The following is an 18,651-nucleotide window of genomic DNA, read 5'->3' as shown; positions in this document are numbered from 1 at the left end:
ACAAAAAAAAAAAAAAAAAAAAAAAAAAGAAAAAAAAAAAAAGGAATTAGGGGCATTAATAATAATTATAATGTATTAAAATAAAAAGTGTAAGGTAAGAGGCCGACAGTTAGATGCGGGGATAGGTGACCCAAATCCCAAATATTCAGCATTTTGTCTCCCTAATTTGGCCTCCATTTTCTCACTTTCACAGTTCACACCCATTTCTTCTTCTTTTTTTGCTGCAGAAATGACCTTTAGTGACAAGTAAATTGCATGCCAAGCCCTCCATTTTTATTTTATTTATAATTTTGTCTCTTTCTCTCTCTTCATGAATTTGTTCTTAATCTTATCTTCTGCATGCGTACACTTTACAACATCCATTAACTTCCGATAACCAAATGAAAACAAACACTCCGTCGTTTACTCAATTTCAATGTTATCTCATTAATATTTTCTGGTTTTTTTTATTTTTTATTTTCTTAACGTCAGTAATGCATCACTATGTTGTTTGTTACTTCCTTAATACTAACCTACGTGGGGCCCAAAAAAACAAACAAATATGGTTGCAATCCCACGTGGATACATGCAGGAGACAAATTTTTGAAAGAAACTGTCACCAACTTTGAACTTGTATCCAACGGTTGTGAACCATTCAAAATTGAGGTCAATGAATGTACTTTCACATGGTAATTGTTTTGCATGTGTCCCATCTACATGTTTTAAAATGGGAGAGCGGAATTAAGAAACGGGATGTGGTGTAACGTAATGTATATGAATGAAGTGAGGTCACATCTAAATGAGGGTGGTATTGGGAATAATTCTTACTTTTAAAAACAATTCAAGATAAGTAGCTAATATATTCATACTACGAAAGGATAATGCTCACTCTTAAAAGAGTCAAATCAATAGAATTTGATCAATTTTTTTTTTCGTCGTCGTTAAAGTGGAGAATTGAATCAAGAATTCTCTTTCTTTATCATCAATCGAATCACTATTCGAGACTCAGAATTTTATTTTATTATCAAGGACAAATAAATAGTGTAACTATGTCACGAGAATATAGAAAAATATCGAGACAATCAAGTGTCGAATTCAATCTAAATATTAAGTATAAGACGTTGAATTGTAACGAAACAAACAAGAAAGAGTCATAATGGGACTCTCGCATCACTTTGCATAATCAATAATGATAATAAAGAAATAAAAGTCCAGGTAGCCGCCATGTTATGCACCATTTTATTATAATCCTCTCTCACGTAATATAAGATCATAAGACCTTTTGAATGAATTTAAAGGTCAACTGGGACATTATCATATCATAGTATCGTATCAAGGTCTTTTTAAGTAATTTTAAAAGCAACCAAGTCGTGGTATATAAAATCCAATTAAAATATGGTACTCTCCTTTTCCTAATATAAATATTATTTTCATCTCAACCACTTCAACTATCTTCTACACCATTTATTCAAAAACCCCAAATTGAAATATTTTAAACAATTTTAAAAAAGAAACAGACAAGTAGATAAATAAAATGGGATATGCCTTTGGGATAATGGGGCCCTTCCCTTCGGAGGGGCAAAGAAGATTATGAGGTTGAAGTAGACGCAAGTGTGTACGGGGACGGTGGGCCTCTGGAAGAGATGGAGTTGGATTTTGACAACAACATTGTCTTCCAGCGCGCGGGCACGCACACACACACAAAGGCCCCAAGTGAAAAGCATAGGACTAGGATGTTGTTATTTGGCATCCCATGATGCATTTCAAAGTCATTTTCTCAACCAATATTGTTTGATTTTACCACTTTGCTAGTTGTGATCGTCAACACTTTGGTTTGGTGAATGTCATTTGATTCAGTTTGAACAATGTTTATCTTTTTTCTTTTTTTTCAAGTCAAATCAATTGATGTTTCTTTTTCTTTAATGAATGTATTTTCATTGAATATTGAGATTTTTATTTCATCAATAATATATTTCATGTCACGCATGCCAACAATTAAGTATCAACCACCTCCAAGTCAATTTTGTCATATCAATGAATTGTCGCATGGATGTAACATTTGATGTCGGTTGTAAAACGGGGTTGAAGGCCAGTAGTCCATTTCATGCAAATTGAAAATTTTTGGGGCTTCACAAATTGGAAAGGAAAATAATAGGCCCAAGCCCAAGCCCAAGATAAATTACTGAATTGAGGCCCCACGATGTAGGGAGGGACTACTCATTAATCAATAACACTATTAGACGGTCATCAAAAACCTTTTAAAATATTTTATGCACATGACTGCCTCCAACAGTTCCTCCACCATTTCAACCGGGGAGATGTCAATTTTAGTATCTGCTCGAGCCTATAACATACTATGTATATATATAGAAAGGGTTCCTTAAGTAATGAGCTTTTGAAATATTGAAATATTATCAAATAAAACTATCAAAATCAATCAAGATTCAGTCAAGAATCCAACTGCCTGAGTTGGTTCAAAAATTCATTCAACCCAACCAGAACACCCCCTTCCCCTCATCTGAAAGCCTGTCCTATCCATACAGAAGTAGTTCAAAGAAAGAAATTGTCATCAAATCAGTGGGAACCACAGACGATGATCAGCCACTCAAATGCACAAGGAAATAATGCTTTCAGAATTAACCCACTGAAAAAGAAATTACTTCAGAATTAGCCAAATACTTGGGGGGAAAATAACGGGAAATAACTTGGTTTTACAGCACACAAGGAGTGACCACATTTCCTCGTTACACCAGATGGAAGTTCTTAAACATCACAGAACTGAGCATGACAAAAAATACAGAGACGAGAAGATTAGAGAGAGAAGCACACTTGTCAGCTTCCAACCTGGAATGGATTTCAGTGGTTCCGAGTTCTGCTGCTTTCTGCATTCCTAATAGGGAAAAAGTATGGATGGGCCTGCATTTACATCAACACCACCACCGATCATGAAAATCCAAAAGAAACTAACTATTATACCTCAGTGCCTAATATTCCCTCTTCCAGTTAAAAACTCATTTGACCCTGACATAGAGTTGTTGCATGATCAATTTAACAAGGACCTTTACAGTGCTTTCCTGAACTTCTAGGATGGGAAACCCATCAATACCGATATAGACAATGCGTAATGACAAATGCATCTTACTAAAGAACAATCCATGACGCTGTATATGTGGAAACATGTTCAAATGGAAGCTATATAAATGGATAAAGGAGCAATGCTAAGACCACCAACGGGGGTAGGGTAAATGGGAATGGAAGGATCTCCCAGTTCTCCCATATCAGTGGGGTGCAAAAATTGTAGTAAGCCTCCGCCAAAAGAATGTTAAAAACCTATCTATTAGAATTTCTAGCGATACATTTTCCAAACATATTTCAAGCTTTGAATGCTGTTAATTTCAAATCATTATTTTTTCCAAAACAATGACCCCCCTACCGAAAAAAAAAAGGCCAAGTAACTCGGATAATTATAGTCAGGAGTTTCAAACTTGTCAAAATATATCTTCAACCCAATATTAATAGCAACATACAATTAGAACATCACAATAAACTATGCTCACATAATGCATTCAATACAATAGGGGGAAGGTTGCATGAACATAGATCATTCAAGATAAAAGAAAGAATAAAACACTTTAGTTGAGTGACAAACCATTGCCTCTTTAGCAGTTAGCCTTTCTTGATGATCATAGCGCAACAATTTATCAACGAAGTCAACAGCCTTCAAATGTATAATAAATATGATCAGAAAAATTATCCTTGAACAAACATGAAGCCCAATCATAACATGACCATTTGTCTGTTACTTTTACCTCAGGGACTGCCAAATGCTGATTGTCAACATTAATGAACTTGGTCCAAGGTTTACGACTATGCCTTAATCAAATTTATTAAAAATAAAGTAAGCAATGACTTAAAAACGCAGTTGAAGTGGCCAATGACCATTGTAAAAAAAAATGCAAGGTCAAGTCCTCGAACAAACCTCCCAACAAGAGCTGAAAGATGTGGGTCTAATTCTATTCGATATTTACTCAAATATGTGTTCAATTCATCTGTCCCCAACACCTGTTCCAGCAAAAGACCATAAACATCAAGTTAGAGCTTCACCTCTCAAGGGCAGTACGTTAACTCATTCTATCCACTAAAAACTATATCCAGATGAATGACACCCAAACAGTGTGCACTATTAAATTAAACTGAAGTCTTTCATTCAATAAAAGATAAAAGAACCTGGAAAAAATCTAATAAAATATCAAGTTGCTTATAATAGATAAGAAACTTGGAAAGTACATATGGATAGGATCAAAACCATGTCAGAGAAATTCTATTTGTGGCAAGAATAGAATAAAATACGAATTGAATTAAAGAATATTCCATACCTTAGCAATCTTAACCAGCTGGTCATAATTATCATGTCCATAGAAAAATGGCTCCTTACGAAAAATCTGACAGCATAAATTATGATTATAAGCATAAAGCAGTTCTAGACAAGGTGGAATATTTCTCAAGAGAAAGCTAAACAATTGGAATATGGAACAATCAAGTCATCTTCCATCTCAAGATTGACAGGAAGTAGAATAATATCCACTCTATCCAGGTGGGGTTAGAAAATAGAAATTTCCAATAAGCACAAATATCATGAAAAGATGGCCAAATTCAAATGAGACAACATTATAACTTTGATGCAGAAGGCACCACTAAATGCAAGACATGCCACTTCCATAAGATACTACTATGTACAAAGACCTCCGTAACATACTGAGTCCAATTTGTCTTCCACTTGCTTAAAATGACAAAATAACCCTATATAACTCAAATAAACAATAGTAAGATGTCAGAACCTCTATTAAAAAATTCAACAAATATTATTAGACCAGAAAACTGTATTGTAAAAAATTGTGGAGATTAACCAATTACTCACCATGCCGGCAAACATGCAGCCAAGACTCCACAAGTCCAAAGAATAGTCATAATCTTGTAAATCAACAAGAAGTTCTGGACCTTTGAAATATCTGCATGTACCCAACAAAATATTGAAGGGAACATCGTTATGAACCCTAATATATTTAAAAATGCCACTAAATAAACCCTAATATATTAATTTAAATATAAAACAAACAAACAACCTTGAAGCAACACGAACATTATACTCCTTCTCAGGATGGTAAAACTCAGCAAGGCCCCAATCTATAAGACGAAGTTTACGTTGCTCATGGTCAATCATCACATTATGAGGTTTAACATCTCGATGCATAATTCCTTGTGAGTGGCAATAGTCCAATGCCTACACATACAGTTCCAACAACATGGACACACATAGAGTCAGCAAAGTCAAATAAAAATTGTGGGGTTGAGGGTTGAGGGTTGATAGTTATAATAGCAACTGCAACACTGGCAACATGTTGGCATGCAAAGATCTGAAACTATATGCTTACCTTTAGAAGTTCATAGATGTAGTAGCGAATATCAAAGTCTGCAAGTGTTGGATATAGAACTTTAAAATCAATATTGTTAACGTGCTCAAATATAAGACTTGGGGTTTTTGATTGCTGGTCTCGAACAATATCATGCAACTTCACAATATTTATCCCTCCACAAAGATTCTGCAGTATTTTTATCTCCCTCTTGATCTGCATCGAATAAAACAAACAAAATATGAAATATGACATCTTGAGAAAACAATAGCCTCAAATCAATAGAAAGGAAAAAGCATGTCTTTGCAAATTATGAAGGACTTGAAAACGCTCAAAAGATGCTAAAGATATAACGTGATAAATTGTTCATTAACAAAAGAAGAACAGTTAGCAACAAAGATCTTTCAAGGATTTAACTTCAACAATAAAAACATGTGAAACAAGACCAATATGCACGTGTGCACATTAAATGTGGGTTTTGTAATCTGATTATCAGACATCCATGAATATTCCCAAAGACAAGAAGCTTCAATTTGTCAAAAATATCGATAGACAGGAATGATGAACACTAACACAACTTAGTACTGTATATCTCATCCTAAGCAAATGAATCATGCAAATACTCTTCAACATGAAGCGATCATAATCAATAGATAGTCATTTGCTAGAACGTACAATTGCATCCAGAGACTAAAACAAGACTAGCGAAATTGTCTAAAGCCATAAATAAATGACATTGAAGTACATAAAGTTATTTCAGGAAGGTATCAAATCTTTGAATCGGGAGCATCGACACAAACACAACAGCAGAACATTTTCCATAGGATATTGACAGTCCAAGGATACGTTTGATCAAATTAAATTTGAAAAATCCATGAGCTTAGCCTTACTCTTTTTTATACCATCTTGGTTGGTATAAATGTTATGACATTGGGAACACCGACCACAGCAGTCCCTTGAACAAAATGCTTTATTCCCACATCTTTGCGTGCCACTCACTTGAATTTTATTGAACACAATTATATGTTTCAGTTTACCCTTTGGCTTAACTTTTACAGGTTTTTGTATCTTTTTATTTATTCGTTAGTTACTAAATGCATACATATACATATTTAGTTGCCAAATAATTGTGTACTTTTTTTTTCCCTCATTTTCTTGAACCTCCATGGTCCCCTGATCGTCCCAAACACGTATGATTAAAAAATATAGGACAGTCCAAATTTGCATGACAGAACATGAAACTCTACTAAAGAAAATGGCAAAGCTACCAAAATGCACCTTTGGGGTACAGACAAGGACGGAGGATACATTATACATTAATATAGTTAACAATTGTATGGCAAAGAGTAAGGAAGAGTCACAAATACGAAAGCAAAAAATCAACCAATGCCATCAGTTTCCTAAGAACTTAATGATCAAATGCTTAAGATTAACTGCGATGTCTATTATAAAAGAAGAAAACACACGATGTCTCCCATGATATTAGTTCCCATTGTCAATGAAATGCCTATATTACAAGAACTCTTACACAACAATGTTAAACCGTCCGTGCAATATTCTTGACAAAACAAAGCTCACCTTTTTCTTCTTGACGGGTTTAAGAATCTTAATGACACATTTTTCATTGTCCGTGCAATGAACACCCTCGAACACCTCACTGTATTTCCCCCTCCCCACCTTCCTCACGACCTCATAATTATCTTGGTCCCTGTAAAATGAACATAATATCATCCAGAGACGGACAACAAAGAAGCCAAGAACATTAGTTACATCCAAATGCACAACTTCTTTTACGAAATGAAATTCATAACCCATCCCAAGATTAGAAAGCTCCAAAATGAAAGGAACCATATTCGTATAAGCTCATGCAAGTACGCGTCTGTGGAGTAGTGAACCAAGTCTCCATAGACTTTTATATTGCGACAAGGACTTTAAAAGATACAAGGTCTTCCAATACAAACCAATCCAGGCCCATCTCTACCCCTGCTCCTTCAGCCAATCAAACTAAATCGGACAAAAAGCTATCCCTAATATAAAAATAAAATAAAATACATCGGAGGAGAGAAAAAAAAAAAAAAAAAAAAAAGTTACCCCCACTGTACGGTGAGCGACTCATAGTCCCAGTACTCCTTAGGTCGGATCACGTTAACGTCGGCATAAACCCTAGCCTTCGAAGGAGCGCCAGGGCGGCGAATCGACTTCCCGATCTTCTGCGCCAGGGTTTCTTGCGGGGATAATGGACGCAGACGCGGCTTTGTTCTGTACGGCGGTTGAGGCGGCGGATGTTGTTGTTGGGAACGAGATAGAGAGGTCGCCGACGAAGCAATCCGGCGGAAGATGAGGGAGATTGAAGACGCCGATTGGCGGAGAGAGAAGGCGGATAAGAGAGGAGGAGAGAAAATGGAAGAAAGATGGGTATGGTGATTGGGAGAAACTTTGAAATTGAACGGCCTTATGGCCATCAAAACGCTGATTGAAACCAAAAAGGTACCGGCATCGATGTTTCGACTCAAATACCCTTTTTTCCTTCTTCTTTATCTTTCTCCTTTTTTTTTTTCTTTTTTTTTTTCAGTTCAAGAAATATCTCTCGTATACCTATTTCTATTGACAGTAACATTAATTCCACAGAATCAGGGTCTTCTTTTTATATAGAAAAAATGTCCATTTTTACCTCCTAATTGACATGGACTTAATCAAGTTTAACTTAATGTTTACCTTTTAATACATTTTATTTGAAAAAAAAATTGCCGATTAAGATGTATTATGAATACATAGCATGTAATTACGAAATTAATGAAGAATATGTTTTTGATATGAAATTAATGAAGAACATATATGAAATGAATGGAGCTGGGCCCAATGTTTACAGGCCCTATAAGGAACGTGGAAGCCCAACGATAATAAGGACGCACGTGAACCACGGGCCGACAGATAGTTAGAAATGGGGGATTTTTGTGGTCGAAAGTAACGGCCTTCCTAAAGCAGACTCAGGCACTGGTTCTGGTTCTGAGCGGATAAAAGTGCTTGTCCATGCGCGCTGAAAGCGACACGGCGCGGGAATCTTCGAAACGGGGAAGGGGGAGAAAATTACGCAAACAGCAGCTGCAGCCCCCACTCTTACGGATCAAACACAGCCGCCATGGATGATGTTAGGGCAACCTCTGCTTGGGTTGCTAGCCACTCCTCCCACGTCCTTGTCGACTCTTCAGGTTCAGTCCTTCGCCGTGTGTATTTTGTGTTTTCTTTTCGATAATGGCGATGGTAAATGCGGTTGTTTGGTTTTTGTTTTGATACTGTAGGGATTGAGAAAGTGGTGGATACTATAGAGTCGATTCCGAAAGTTGATTGGGATTTTGAAGGGATTCACTATTTTGATAATGGTCCGTTAACCGTCCAGTACTTGTTCGTCTTGGACGCCTTGAATTTCTGTTTCTGGCCTGGTAAAATTCAACACTCGTTTTTTTATTTGTCTTATTTGGTTATTGTTGTATTTTTCATCAATCAGTTAGGAATTAAGTGTTTCCTCTACGCCTGTAAATTCGGTATGGAACGCCCCTGCATGTCGAATGTCCTGATTGCAAGAGGCTCGACATCTTATGAACAAGAAATCTTTGAATGGAGTCTCGTGTTGTACCAAACTCAATATCATGCTCTACTCGCTCCAGATATTCTAGATAACACTGGAAATCAAAGCCAATGATCAACGAGCGATTAGCACAATTAGAACGCCAGAGAAGCTTGTTAATCATCCAGTGTTGATGTATGCCTAGAGAAACAATTTTAGCTTATAACCATTATAAATAGAGAAACAATAAGGTCAAAATGATTTCAAAGGTATGATTGAACAGATTCAAATTTTAATGATGAAATAGAATTTCAACTCGAGAGACAGTGTCCATCTCAGTTTGACATTTGTGGAGGTCATATAAGTAGGTTATATCATTCTCGTTTAAATGCAATATTATAATCTACAGAGGCAATTTATACCCATTATTAGCATCAAAGACATATTTTGCTTCAATAACAATTAATTTCTTCCTGTCGGACTCAGATAAGGACTTGAGCTATGATCACCTGGCCTCTGGACTGAAGGCTGCTCTTCAAAATGACAAGTCAGCATTTGATGCTGATCGCCTGCAAGAGTACACTGGTAAGTGACAAATGATATCACCTTAACCTTATAATCTTATTTCATTGATTATTTTATCATTTGATGGCTGTATGCGATCAGGCCCTCAATTGCGTGAACTGTTGAAATGGCCTAGACCACTTCCTTTGGAGGATGAACGGGTTCGCTTGCTGCATGAGGTGAAAAAAAATTTCCATTAGCAGATTCTAGTATATGTGTACTCTTTTGATATGGACCATATTCTTCTGACTTGCAATTACTTCTCCTTGTAAGGAAATATATTCGTGAGATCATTCTATTTCATGTGTTAGGTTGGATTCGAACTAGAGAGAAGCTTCGAGGGTAAGGCTTCTAATATAGTGGAGTCCTGTGGGAAATCAGCTGTGAAGCTTGTTGCTGCTATCACACGACACTTTCCTGGTATCGACTTTTATATCATTCTAGGAAATATGTTATTATTATACGTAGGTGCATATGTTAAGAAGAATATTTTGAGATGGTTGTTTGACACGTTCATCATCTCCTTACATTAGGCTTTCGAGACCACTCTCTCTACAAAGGCCACCAGGTATTCCTGTACAAACGAGCTCAAATACTTGCTGCTGACCTTTGGGGTGCATTCCGTGGCAAAGGATACGGAGAGTTCAATGACATTGGTTCAATCACCATTATGGCTGACTACATCGTTCCTGCAGTACTTCGACAGCTTGGGGTGCTAAAATATAGTTCTACACTCGCTAACATCATTGATGCTAACAATGAAATTGGTTCAGGCAGCGAGGAGGAAGTAGAACTCCGGGCTTGCTCGATATATGCAGTTGAGAAAATGAGAGAATTGATCAGTCAGAAATCAGGAAAACAGGTATTCCAAAAGTACAATCTCTAGACAAATTTCGATCCATATATGTACTTCATTATCCTAGCATCTGATTGTGTTCAAAAGAACGTCGAAAGTATATCTGCTGATGCTTTGGTTTCTCAAAATATGGAGTTGAACGATTTGGTTTTTGCAGGTTCTAAGCGTGGAGTTAGATCTTTGGCTTTGGTCATTCGGAATCCAGTTCCCATCTCTGCCTCACCATCGTACTCTTTCAATCTACTACTGATACCAATCCAATATTGGATATGATGGCCTTCTGGCAGAAGAAGCTCGGGGTAATTTCTCGAGAACTATGATAGTTGGCGTCTATTTTAGGAACCCTGAAGTTTAGTAGCAAAGGACAGAATATAAAAGTTAAAGACTTCGTATATCTATTACGTCAGTACTATTACAGACAGTCAAAACGATGAATAATTTAATATAACAGTAATGGTTTATTCAGACCAAGAAGAAGCTGAAAGGATCCACCATGTTTTAAGATGTGGCGCTGGGGTTCTTGGTGATGGGCAAATTCCCATCATAGCTGCATTTCAGGACGTCTGGCCTTTTTAGTACACGAGGTCCAACTGGAACTTTGCTCGCCTTTGGGCGAATGTCCTGCTCATTCACAAATTTTGTTATACATTCATATCCAACAATTTTTTTTTTTATTATTTTATAGAAATTTATGCATTTGATCTGAGATAATATTGATTTTCTCTCAATTTAAAACGAATAATCTACGAATTTATGTGATAGAAAAAAGCTTGTTAATTAACTTAAGATATTGTCGACGTTTTAAAACGTTTTTAGGACTCGACCCTTGTGCCTTCTTGTGTGCTTTTTTTTTTTTTTTTTTTTTNGTGCCTTCTTGTGTTTTTTTTTTTTTTTTTTTTTTACCCATATGTACGTTTCAATATTCTCATGCAATATTCAATTGTTTCTAATCTTAACTTTTGGTATTGTTTTTTTAAAATAATAAAATTTAAATGTTTATGAAATAGTGGGTTGTTAAAATGTAATTTTTTCCAAGAAAAAAAGAAACCAAATGTTTTTTAAGTACCTCGGTTTGGGCTGGGGAGTGTTGGTCCAAGTTAGAGTGGATTAACAATTAGTAGAGCGGGTGAATGGATCGATCCAGTTGAAGGAAGGTACCTGGTCGAAAATGGCGGTGGGGATTGCGAGGGTAGCCATAGCATTAGGCGCATCCACAATCCCGGAGATTCTTCCTTCGCATGGGCAGCACGACAGCAGCAGGTAAGCCTGAATTCACACATCTTATTATATTCAATTCAATAATAGTATTGCACTGCAATTGGTTTTTAGTTTTTATGTGCATATCAGGTGTTTGTGATATTGTTCGTGTGAGGTCTGGAACTGGAGAACTCGCAATGGCAATATATTTTGTCGAAGGGAACCGAAGAATGTTATTGGACCTGTTCCTTTGAGTACCCAAATTTGTGGAGGTAGTCGATGGCGTTGAGAACAGCGCGCTTGTAAGCTACACTCGCGTCAAGAAAATGTTGCCTCCCACTTTCATCAACGCTGATGCCTTCAAAGACTAGCCACTCTGAGAATCTTGGTTCAACTGGACCTATCTCAAAGATTGGGTTCACGTGCAGAGGAGTCGGCCCCATGGGTGTGAGGTACTCTTTCATTCCGCCCCTTATAATATCACACCTGAAGGAGAAGATAACAACTAATATTTATAAATGTCTGTATGGACCGACTGATTCTTTGTTTTTAAAATTCTGCTACTAAAGATCTTAAGAGATTGAGAAGCCATGCTGAGAAATTTACTTAAGCTCTAGAAAACCGCTCATTTCAATTGCTCCACAGAATGAGACTTCACCATCCCCCTGAGAGAAGTGCATGTCACCTGAGCTCAAGTTTGCCCCTTCCACAAATACTGGAAGGTAGACTTTTGAACCTCTGCTGAGGTTTTTGATGTCACAGTTTCCACCATTTTCTCTTCCTGGAATTGTTCTTGCAGCCTCATTGGCAATTCTTTCCCATTCTTCTGTGCCTTCTTTGATCTAGTTTGAAGCAATGGAGCAAGGGATGTTGGAATAGGGGAAAAATCAGTATGCCCATTATTTTTCTTGTAGAATTTGGAATTACTCGTTTTAGAATCGATGAATGATGGAACTTCACTCTCTTACCTTTCCAAGAACGCAACCTTTTGCTGATGGTAGGTTGGCCAATGGCCGTGAATGCAAAACCTCACAAAGCTTTAAAGTCTGAAGGCCATTTTCTTGAACGTGACTTTCCCTTTCATTCCAAATGTTCAGAAGTTCTGCAGATGGTGCAGTTCCTATAACTCCAGGATGAGTTAGACCTGGGAATCGAACCCCTGGAAGGCGTATATGGTTTAAGGTACCTATGCTACCAATTCCTATTGAAAGCTTTGTTTCAGATTGGAACGTTTACCTGGGATTTGAGGAGAGTATGCGTATATTCCTTCAAAATACCAAATAGCTTTGGTTGCACAAGGAAAATGGTCAGTAAGAAAACCACCTCCATTTTCTCTGTCAAATGTTGCAGTATAGCCCCATTCATCTCCTGGGAGAGGGCCTAAGTTGCAGATCTCAACTACAAGAAGATCCCCTGGCATGGCCGGAACCCCATCCTTGTCCACAACTCTAATTGGGCCACTCAGATAATGAGTCTACACATTAGTGAAAAACATAACAGCCAATTATTAACACTCAAATCTCTCTTCTTTGGAGCTTACTGTTAATTCAAGCATCAGATTCTAAAAGCTTTACCAAATGTCAGGCTAGGCTGTTTAAAGGCTCAAAAGAGCAACAGTTCGTGAAATTTTGGATAAGGTTAGTATTTATTTATACTTACAATTGAAAGGTCAAGAAACTGGACATCAGTGGCAGAGTGGTTATCTCCAATAACTCCTCCAGTCCAGTCCACCATCTCAACCCTAAAGACCTCATCCGTGTGAACCTCAGCAACTGGCGTTATAAGTGGGTGCCACCGGTTGTGAAGAGGTAAACTTTGATCCCATGCCTTTTTTTTTAAGTCTATCGGAACAACTAGTCTTGGAGTAGAAGGAGCCATGAATTATGACTACAAGTACACAGAAACTTAGGAAACTGAGTTTGTTCTGCTAGGTTCTTTTATTCCCCAGTCTCCTCTAATCGAAGTAGCAACCGTTGAAAAGTACACAAAAAGATAAGAAGATAAGATGAAGGACAAAGAAACTAATTTGTCTTTCTTGCCCATTAAGGACGCAATTTCCAAACCGAAGGCCAAGTTGAAAATATCGCTCCTTTATTTTGTTCCGTAAACTGGGTCTGGTGTGAATTTTTCCAATACAAAACTCAGGGACGAGCCAAAGATGTGTATGTGTAAGAGAGAGGACTTACAGAGGAGTTGTCAGCATGTTTAACGTCCTCAGCAGAGTAGTCTTTGGTGATTGCTCCGCCGCTAAAATCCACCATTTCGACTTTGAAGAGCTCATCCACCTTGACCTCCGCCACCGGCGGTATCTCCGGGTGCCACCGGTTGTGAAGTGGAAGTTTCTGTTGCCATGGGTTCTTCTTCACATCTACAGACACCACTAGCCTTGGACCATAATCACCCATATCCTTCTTCCTCCTCGTTCTTCTTTAGGCAGTTGAATTACAAGGTATTGGAGCTTTTGAATCTCAGAATGAGACCACATCGATTGATCATTATCTTTTCCTTGGTACGACGTGGACCATTCTCGGCTTGCGTCTCTCTGTTTTTATCTATTATACCGTGTCTGTCTATTAGTAAAGATGTGGAATATTCTACGTGAAAACGACTTTTTGTAACATAAAAGGGTTAATTAGAAAATAATAATTTTCAGATTTTGTTTTTAATACATTTTTTAAACATGACATTATGATTCTTGCAATGACTTCTGTTCCATTGCATATTCATTTTTTTCTACTTCCTTTTACTTTTCTGCCCAAATTATATTTAATTGTTTATTGATCAAGTATGGTACAACATACTAATACAAATAGTCCTAAAGGAAGTGATGGCAGGTCGAGATTATTAAGCATAATTCCGTGAGCTAATGAATTGCATTACAGAGCTAAGCAAGAGGTGAGAAATGCAATTCAACTACTTCACTCAATTGAGAAATAACTAAAGAGGCATCTTGGTAGGAAGATCGTCTTGTCTTAGTCAAAGACTTGGGTGGGTGAAAGAGTTAGGCTTAAAGTCTTGTTTGTGATAACTTTCAGTAAGAAAAGGACAGAACAAAATGACAACCAATGGGGGTGGAAGCTGCCACCTTGGTCGAAAATAGAAAACAACAATCCCAAGTTTGGCTTATAATTTGTGAACATGCTTATCTAGCCAACTCATAATTTGAGAACAAGCTTATCTAGCCAACTCATTGGCTGCTACATTGGAAGCTGGAATTTCCCTTCCTACGGATCCATAGGGTCCCTCATCACCTCCTATGCCGATCTGGTTCTTAGAGGATGAGTTGCTCTTTAACCGCCCAAGCTTACTGCTAACAGATAGTCTTCTATGGACAAGTTTGTTAAAATGCGTCTGTTAAGGAAAGGTTTCCACACTCCTGTAAAGAATGCTTAGTTCCCTTCTCCAACCGATGTGAGATATCACATGTTCCTCTTTATTGCCATTCTTGTAATATCTTCCCCAACCCACCTTCGACCAGGCTCATGGGATGAGCACTACTTTGCCAACATTGCTCGACTGAAAATACAAAGAACTGTGGAACCCGTTTATATTTGGTCTTTGCTAATTCATAGTCTCTTCAAGTTTTGCTAACGGATTTTCCTGCCATTGTTTGAAGCCCTTCATCGAGCACATGAAGAATTAAAATCATGACAAAATGTGGGTGAAATTGTTCGACAGGATATTATTTTTTGCTGATAATAGTTTTAAGTTTGTTTATGAGGATTTAGTAGATTTTAGTTGATTATTTACATAGGTAAATTTAAAATTACTTTATTCTAAAAAAATTAGAATATTACTCTTGACTCTAGAACCTGTAACCTATATAAATAGGACTCTTGGTCCATTAGAGTTGTCACCCACAATAAAAGTTAAAGTCTTTATTGGTTGGAATCTTTCTTTTAAACTCCTTTTATCCTATCCTTTTTCCTTTTTCCTTTTTCCATTTTCTTCAACAACTTAGGTAAGAGGAAAAAATGAGTCATGTTTTTTTCAAGTATCTGCCCACTTGTCCGAAAATTTCGTAGAGTCGTATTGAAGAAGGAATAAATTATTTGAGGAGATCGTACAATTTTTTTAATCCAAGTTCAATGGTTATTAAGAGGTAGTCATTCATATTCTTGTTGTCTTTGTTTAATAATTTTTCTTCTTTTAGAGTATTAAAATTTCATGACTATTTAAAGACTCATTTTTTAAAGTTTCAATTTTAATTTTTACGGTTTTATAAATTTAGTTTTTATAGCTTGAAAGATATCCATATAGAGTTTTTAACTTTCCTGAAATTAAGGAACCAAATTTATTTTAAAATTAAAAAACATATCAAATAGTAAAAGGCATAATATGGAGGATTGGAGAGAGCATATTAATTACACATATTTTAAATATATAAGAAAATTAATAAAATAAATAAATAAAAGATATTTTATTGTTTGTCCACGCAAGCATGAGAGAGGAGCAGAGGCATGGACAAAGGAAGCAAGGCAAATTATCCACAAAAAGACAAAAGGGGGAAATCCAACGGTGGAGGAGCGGCCATCCGCGGAGACACGGAGCCGCTAGCACCCAAGTCTTTGGAATCTCATCCCAAAAGAATGAAAAGTGTTTTAGTATGACCACGCGCTCTCCCGTTGCGTGCATCTTCACCTCACCCTCAAACTAACCCAACCTTAACCACAGTTAGTTATCCTCCCCACGCCCCCCTTTCCCTCTTATATATACCCCCTCTTTCCGATTTCCCCCGATTGCTCGCACCCACCTTTCTCATCCCTGATTTCCATGCCACTCACCATTTCCTCCATTTTACCGTCGTCGTACCAAGCATGAGTTGCAACGGTTGCCGCGTTCTTCGAAAGGGCTGCAGCGAGTCCTGTATTCTTCGCCCTTGCTTGCAGTGGATTGAGACCTCCGAGGCCCAAGGCCACGCCACTGTCTTCGTCGCCAAGTTCTTCGGCCGCGCCGGCCTTATGTCCTTCATCTCCGCTGTCCCCGAATCTCAGCGACCTTGTATGTTCCCTTTTCTTCCCTCTTTTTCCTTCTCATTTTCTATCTTTTCTATTTTCATTTTTCTGATGTTTTCTATTCCCTTTCTTTTTCAGCTTTGTTTCAGTCTTTGTTGTTCGAAGCCTGTGGACGCACTGTTAATCCCGTCAACGGCGCCGTTGGCCTTCTATGGACTGGCAACTGGCATGTTTGTCAAGCCGCCGTTGACACCGTCTTACGAGGCGGCACGTTGCGGCCGATCAACGATTTCCTCGCCGCTGGTTCTCCCAATCTTTCCTCCGACGACACTTCCGAGGCTGAAGTCGCCTGTACCGACATGTGGAAGCTACGAGATTCTTATCCCAATTCACGATTCTCCAACTCCCGATCCAGGCTCTCTCCGAAACGCAAGCGATCCGAGGAATCATCCACCAAGAACCAACTGAACGACCTAAATCTCCGGTTGACTCCTACTTTTGTATCCAAATCAACCCCGCGCGCCGCTACACCGTCAATGAATTCTGAGGAATCCGAGACCACTACGTGCTTCGAGAGTGGCCTGGGGGATCACCATCACTACTATCCAGAAGAAGGAACCGCCCAACGGAAGCTTCTTAATTTGTTCGTCTAAGGACCAAATTTTTGTTACACACGTTTGGCTTCATGTGGTGCTGTGAATCAGAGGTTCACAGCCGCAAAGACAGGCCATATTAGGCGAAAATTTTTGTGGGTTTTACTTAAGAAAGATAACCGGAAGGGAAGTAAGGGAGGTTCAGCCGTGAAAGTGAAGATTCCGGCGAGTTTTGTTGATCGTAATTGTAACATCCATCCCACCGGTACAGGATTTCACTCCTCTGTCGAGGCAGAGAAGTGAGAAATGAGCGTCTGTCGGTGGTTGTCCCGTTTTCTTTCTTTCTTTCTTTGGTTTTTTTGTAATTTAGGTGTGGTGACTGCGTGACTGAATAAAAAATTAAATAAAATTAAATCCATTTTGGAATTTAAAACATATTGTTTGTGATACCTTCTCCCTCTCCCTCGAAATCACAACAAATGATGATGTACTTAATTCATATATAGGTCAGTTGGGGCAGCACCCCAACGGAACGACATGTCGTACTACATTTGAGGATATTAGATTATTACTTCAAAGATAACCCGTAGTTACGTCGTCATAGGAGCAGGCGCGTGGGGAAATGGGAAAATAATAAATATTATTATTAAAATGGTAAATGGAGAGGAAAAAATGGAGGGTTATCCACAGTGGTTGGTAGGAGAGAGGAGGAGCTCCAAAAGCTTTGGCAGGAAAGAAGGAATGATGAGGAGAGAGAGAAGCGGCTTTTGGAGAACGCAAAGAGACGTAAGGGACTGAATGGTGCGAGCGAGCGAGTGAAGGGCAAGCTAAAGTCAAGCTAGTGGGGAGTCGCCGCATTTTTTTTTTTTTTTTTTTTTGTTGCACTGGGCCCCACCAGACATTCTTTCCTTTCCTCATACACTGTGGACCCCTCGCCACCTCACCATCCACTCCCCCCATAACTATTAAGATAAACAATCTAATCAATTGGCTTTGGCATCAAATTCCTACCTTCATTTGACTATTAAAAACCAAAGGAAAGGATATGTTAAAGGACGCTTACAAATTTGCATTGAATCCAACGAATTAAATAAAAGGAACAAGAAGCATCCAAAAAAATAGAAATGACGTGGAAAAGAAAAAAAAAATAATAAAAAAAAAGGATAAGAGAAGAGATGGGAAGAAAAAGAAATGGGTGGGCTGCAAAATTATTCGGAAGTGGGAAAGATGTGACGCGGATATCACCACCGGCTGTGGTGTTTAATTATTTGTTATTATTTTTAATTGGCAAAGATATTTTGAGTTGCGAGCCTGTGCGGTGATTGGTCTGTGACGGTGGCTTTAGCCTCTCCCACTGAATTTGGACAATGACGACAAACTCCAAGCTTCCTGGTGCAGCGACGCAGCCATGTCCATGTCCATCTCCAACTCCAGCCCCACATTTTATGTATTTATTTATTTATTTATTTATTTAAATTTGTTCAAAATACTTAATTCCATTAGGACACCTGGATGCCAAAACAGCAATCCT

General features: G+C 38.0%; 4 protein-coding genes across 9 annotated transcripts; 2 read left to right on the top strand and 2 right to left on the bottom strand.

Annotated features, from left to right (window-relative positions):
* Nucleotides 1-2,589: 2,589 nt before the first annotated feature.
* On the bottom strand, nucleotides 2,590-7,953 carry LOC111478026 (casein kinase II subunit alpha-like). Its single transcript, XM_023122084.1, has 10 exons — nucleotides 7,482-7,953; nucleotides 6,969-7,098; nucleotides 5,412-5,606; nucleotides 5,103-5,260; nucleotides 4,898-4,988; nucleotides 4,356-4,421; nucleotides 3,959-4,041; nucleotides 3,789-3,852; nucleotides 3,629-3,697; nucleotides 2,590-2,895 (listed from the first exon to the last, which is right to left on the bottom strand). Exons 1-10 carry the CDS (start codon nucleotides 7,850-7,852, stop codon nucleotides 2,836-2,838), a joined length of 1,287 nt encoding a protein of 428 aa, XP_022977852.1. The 5' UTR covers nucleotides 7,853-7,953; the 3' UTR covers nucleotides 2,590-2,835.
* A 367-nt stretch (nucleotides 7,954-8,320) lies between these two features.
* On the top strand, nucleotides 8,321-10,844 carry LOC111477821 (queuosine salvage protein-like). Its single transcript, XM_023121734.1, has 7 exons — nucleotides 8,321-8,599; nucleotides 8,690-8,830; nucleotides 9,442-9,540; nucleotides 9,622-9,698; nucleotides 9,831-9,939; nucleotides 10,053-10,381; nucleotides 10,533-10,844. The coding sequence occupies exons 1-7, from the start codon at nucleotides 8,530-8,532 to the stop codon at nucleotides 10,623-10,625; spliced, it is 918 nt and encodes a 305-aa protein (XP_022977502.1). The 5' UTR covers nucleotides 8,321-8,529; the 3' UTR covers nucleotides 10,626-10,844.
* LOC111477820 (formamidase-like) lies at nucleotides 10,659-14,073 on the bottom strand. Of its 6 annotated transcripts, none has more exons than XM_023121731.1 (8): nucleotides 13,232-14,073; nucleotides 12,809-13,046; nucleotides 12,541-12,731; nucleotides 12,179-12,414; nucleotides 11,815-12,058; nucleotides 11,534-11,641; nucleotides 10,844-10,996; nucleotides 10,659-10,719 (listed from the first exon to the last, which is right to left on the bottom strand). In XM_023121731.1, exons 1-7 carry the CDS (start codon nucleotides 13,448-13,450, stop codon nucleotides 10,874-10,876), a joined length of 1,359 nt encoding a protein of 452 aa, XP_022977499.1. In that variant the 5' UTR covers nucleotides 13,451-14,073; the 3' UTR covers nucleotides 10,659-10,719; nucleotides 10,844-10,873. The 6 variants fall into 6 exon arrangements, with proteins under 6 accessions (XP_022977499.1, XP_022977500.1, XP_022977498.1 ...); XM_023121732.1 differs by having other exon boundaries at nucleotides 10,868-10,996; XM_023121730.1 differs by lacking the exon at nucleotides 10,659-10,719 and having other exon boundaries at nucleotides 10,748-10,996; nucleotides 13,232-13,459; nucleotides 13,759-13,897.
* Nucleotides 14,074-16,290: 2,217 nt separating this feature from the next.
* LOC111477822 (LOB domain-containing protein 37-like) lies at nucleotides 16,291-17,294 on the top strand. Its single transcript, XM_023121735.1, has 2 exons — nucleotides 16,291-16,573; nucleotides 16,666-17,294. Exons 1-2 carry the CDS (start codon nucleotides 16,390-16,392, stop codon nucleotides 17,178-17,180), a joined length of 699 nt encoding a protein of 232 aa, XP_022977503.1. The 5' UTR covers nucleotides 16,291-16,389; the 3' UTR covers nucleotides 17,181-17,294.
* Nucleotides 17,295-18,651: the final 1,357 nt, after the last annotated feature.

Source organism: Cucurbita maxima, unplaced genomic scaffold (genome assembly GCF_002738345.1).
Source record: "Cucurbita maxima cultivar Rimu unplaced genomic scaffold, Cmax_1.0 Cma_Scf00004, whole genome shotgun sequence".
NCBI classification, from domain to species: Eukaryota; Viridiplantae; Streptophyta; class Magnoliopsida; order Cucurbitales; family Cucurbitaceae; genus Cucurbita; species Cucurbita maxima.
The sequence above is the reverse complement of the archived record's forward strand: the minus strand, read 5'-3'. Positions and strand labels throughout refer to the sequence as shown.

Coding starts and splice junctions, on each gene's coding strand:
- LOC111478026 (XM_023122084.1), bottom strand. CDS start 7,852: ATGGCCATAAGGCCGTTCAATTTCAAAGTTTCTCCCAATCACCATACC. Junction 4,042..4,355: donor AGCTGGTTAAGATTGCTAAG/GTATGGAATATT, acceptor TTGCTGGAACAG/GTGTTGGGGACAGATGAATT. Junction 3,698..3,788: donor AGCATTTGGCAGTCCCTGAG/GTAAAAGTAACA, acceptor ATACATTTGAAG/GCTGTTGACTTCGTTGATAA.
- LOC111477820 (XM_023121731.1), bottom strand. CDS start 13,450: ATGGCTCCTTCTACTCCAAGACTAGTTGTTCCGATAGACTTAAAAAAA. Junction 13,047..13,231: donor AGTTTCTTGACCTTTCAATT/GTAAGTATAAAT, acceptor ACTAATGTGTAG/ACTCATTATCTGAGTGGCCC. Junction 12,059..12,178: donor AGCGGTTTTCTAGAGCTTAA/GTAAATTTCTCA, acceptor CTTCTCCTTCAG/GTGTGATATTATAAGGGGCG.
- LOC111477822 (XM_023121735.1), top strand. CDS start 16,390: ATGAGTTGCAACGGTTGCCGCGTTCTTCGAAAGGGCTGCAGCGAGTCC. Junction 16,574..16,665: donor CCCCGAATCTCAGCGACCTT/GTATGTTCCCTT, acceptor TTTCTTTTTCAG/CTTTGTTTCAGTCTTTGTTG.
- LOC111477821 (XM_023121734.1), top strand. CDS start 8,530: ATGGATGATGTTAGGGCAACCTCTGCTTGGGTTGCTAGCCACTCCTCC. Junction 9,940..10,052: donor TATCACACGACACTTTCCTG/GTATCGACTTTT, acceptor TCCTTACATTAG/GCTTTCGAGACCACTCTCTC. Junction 10,382..10,532: donor GTCAGAAATCAGGAAAACAG/GTATTCCAAAAG, acceptor TGGTTTTTGCAG/GTTCTAAGCGTGGAGTTAGA.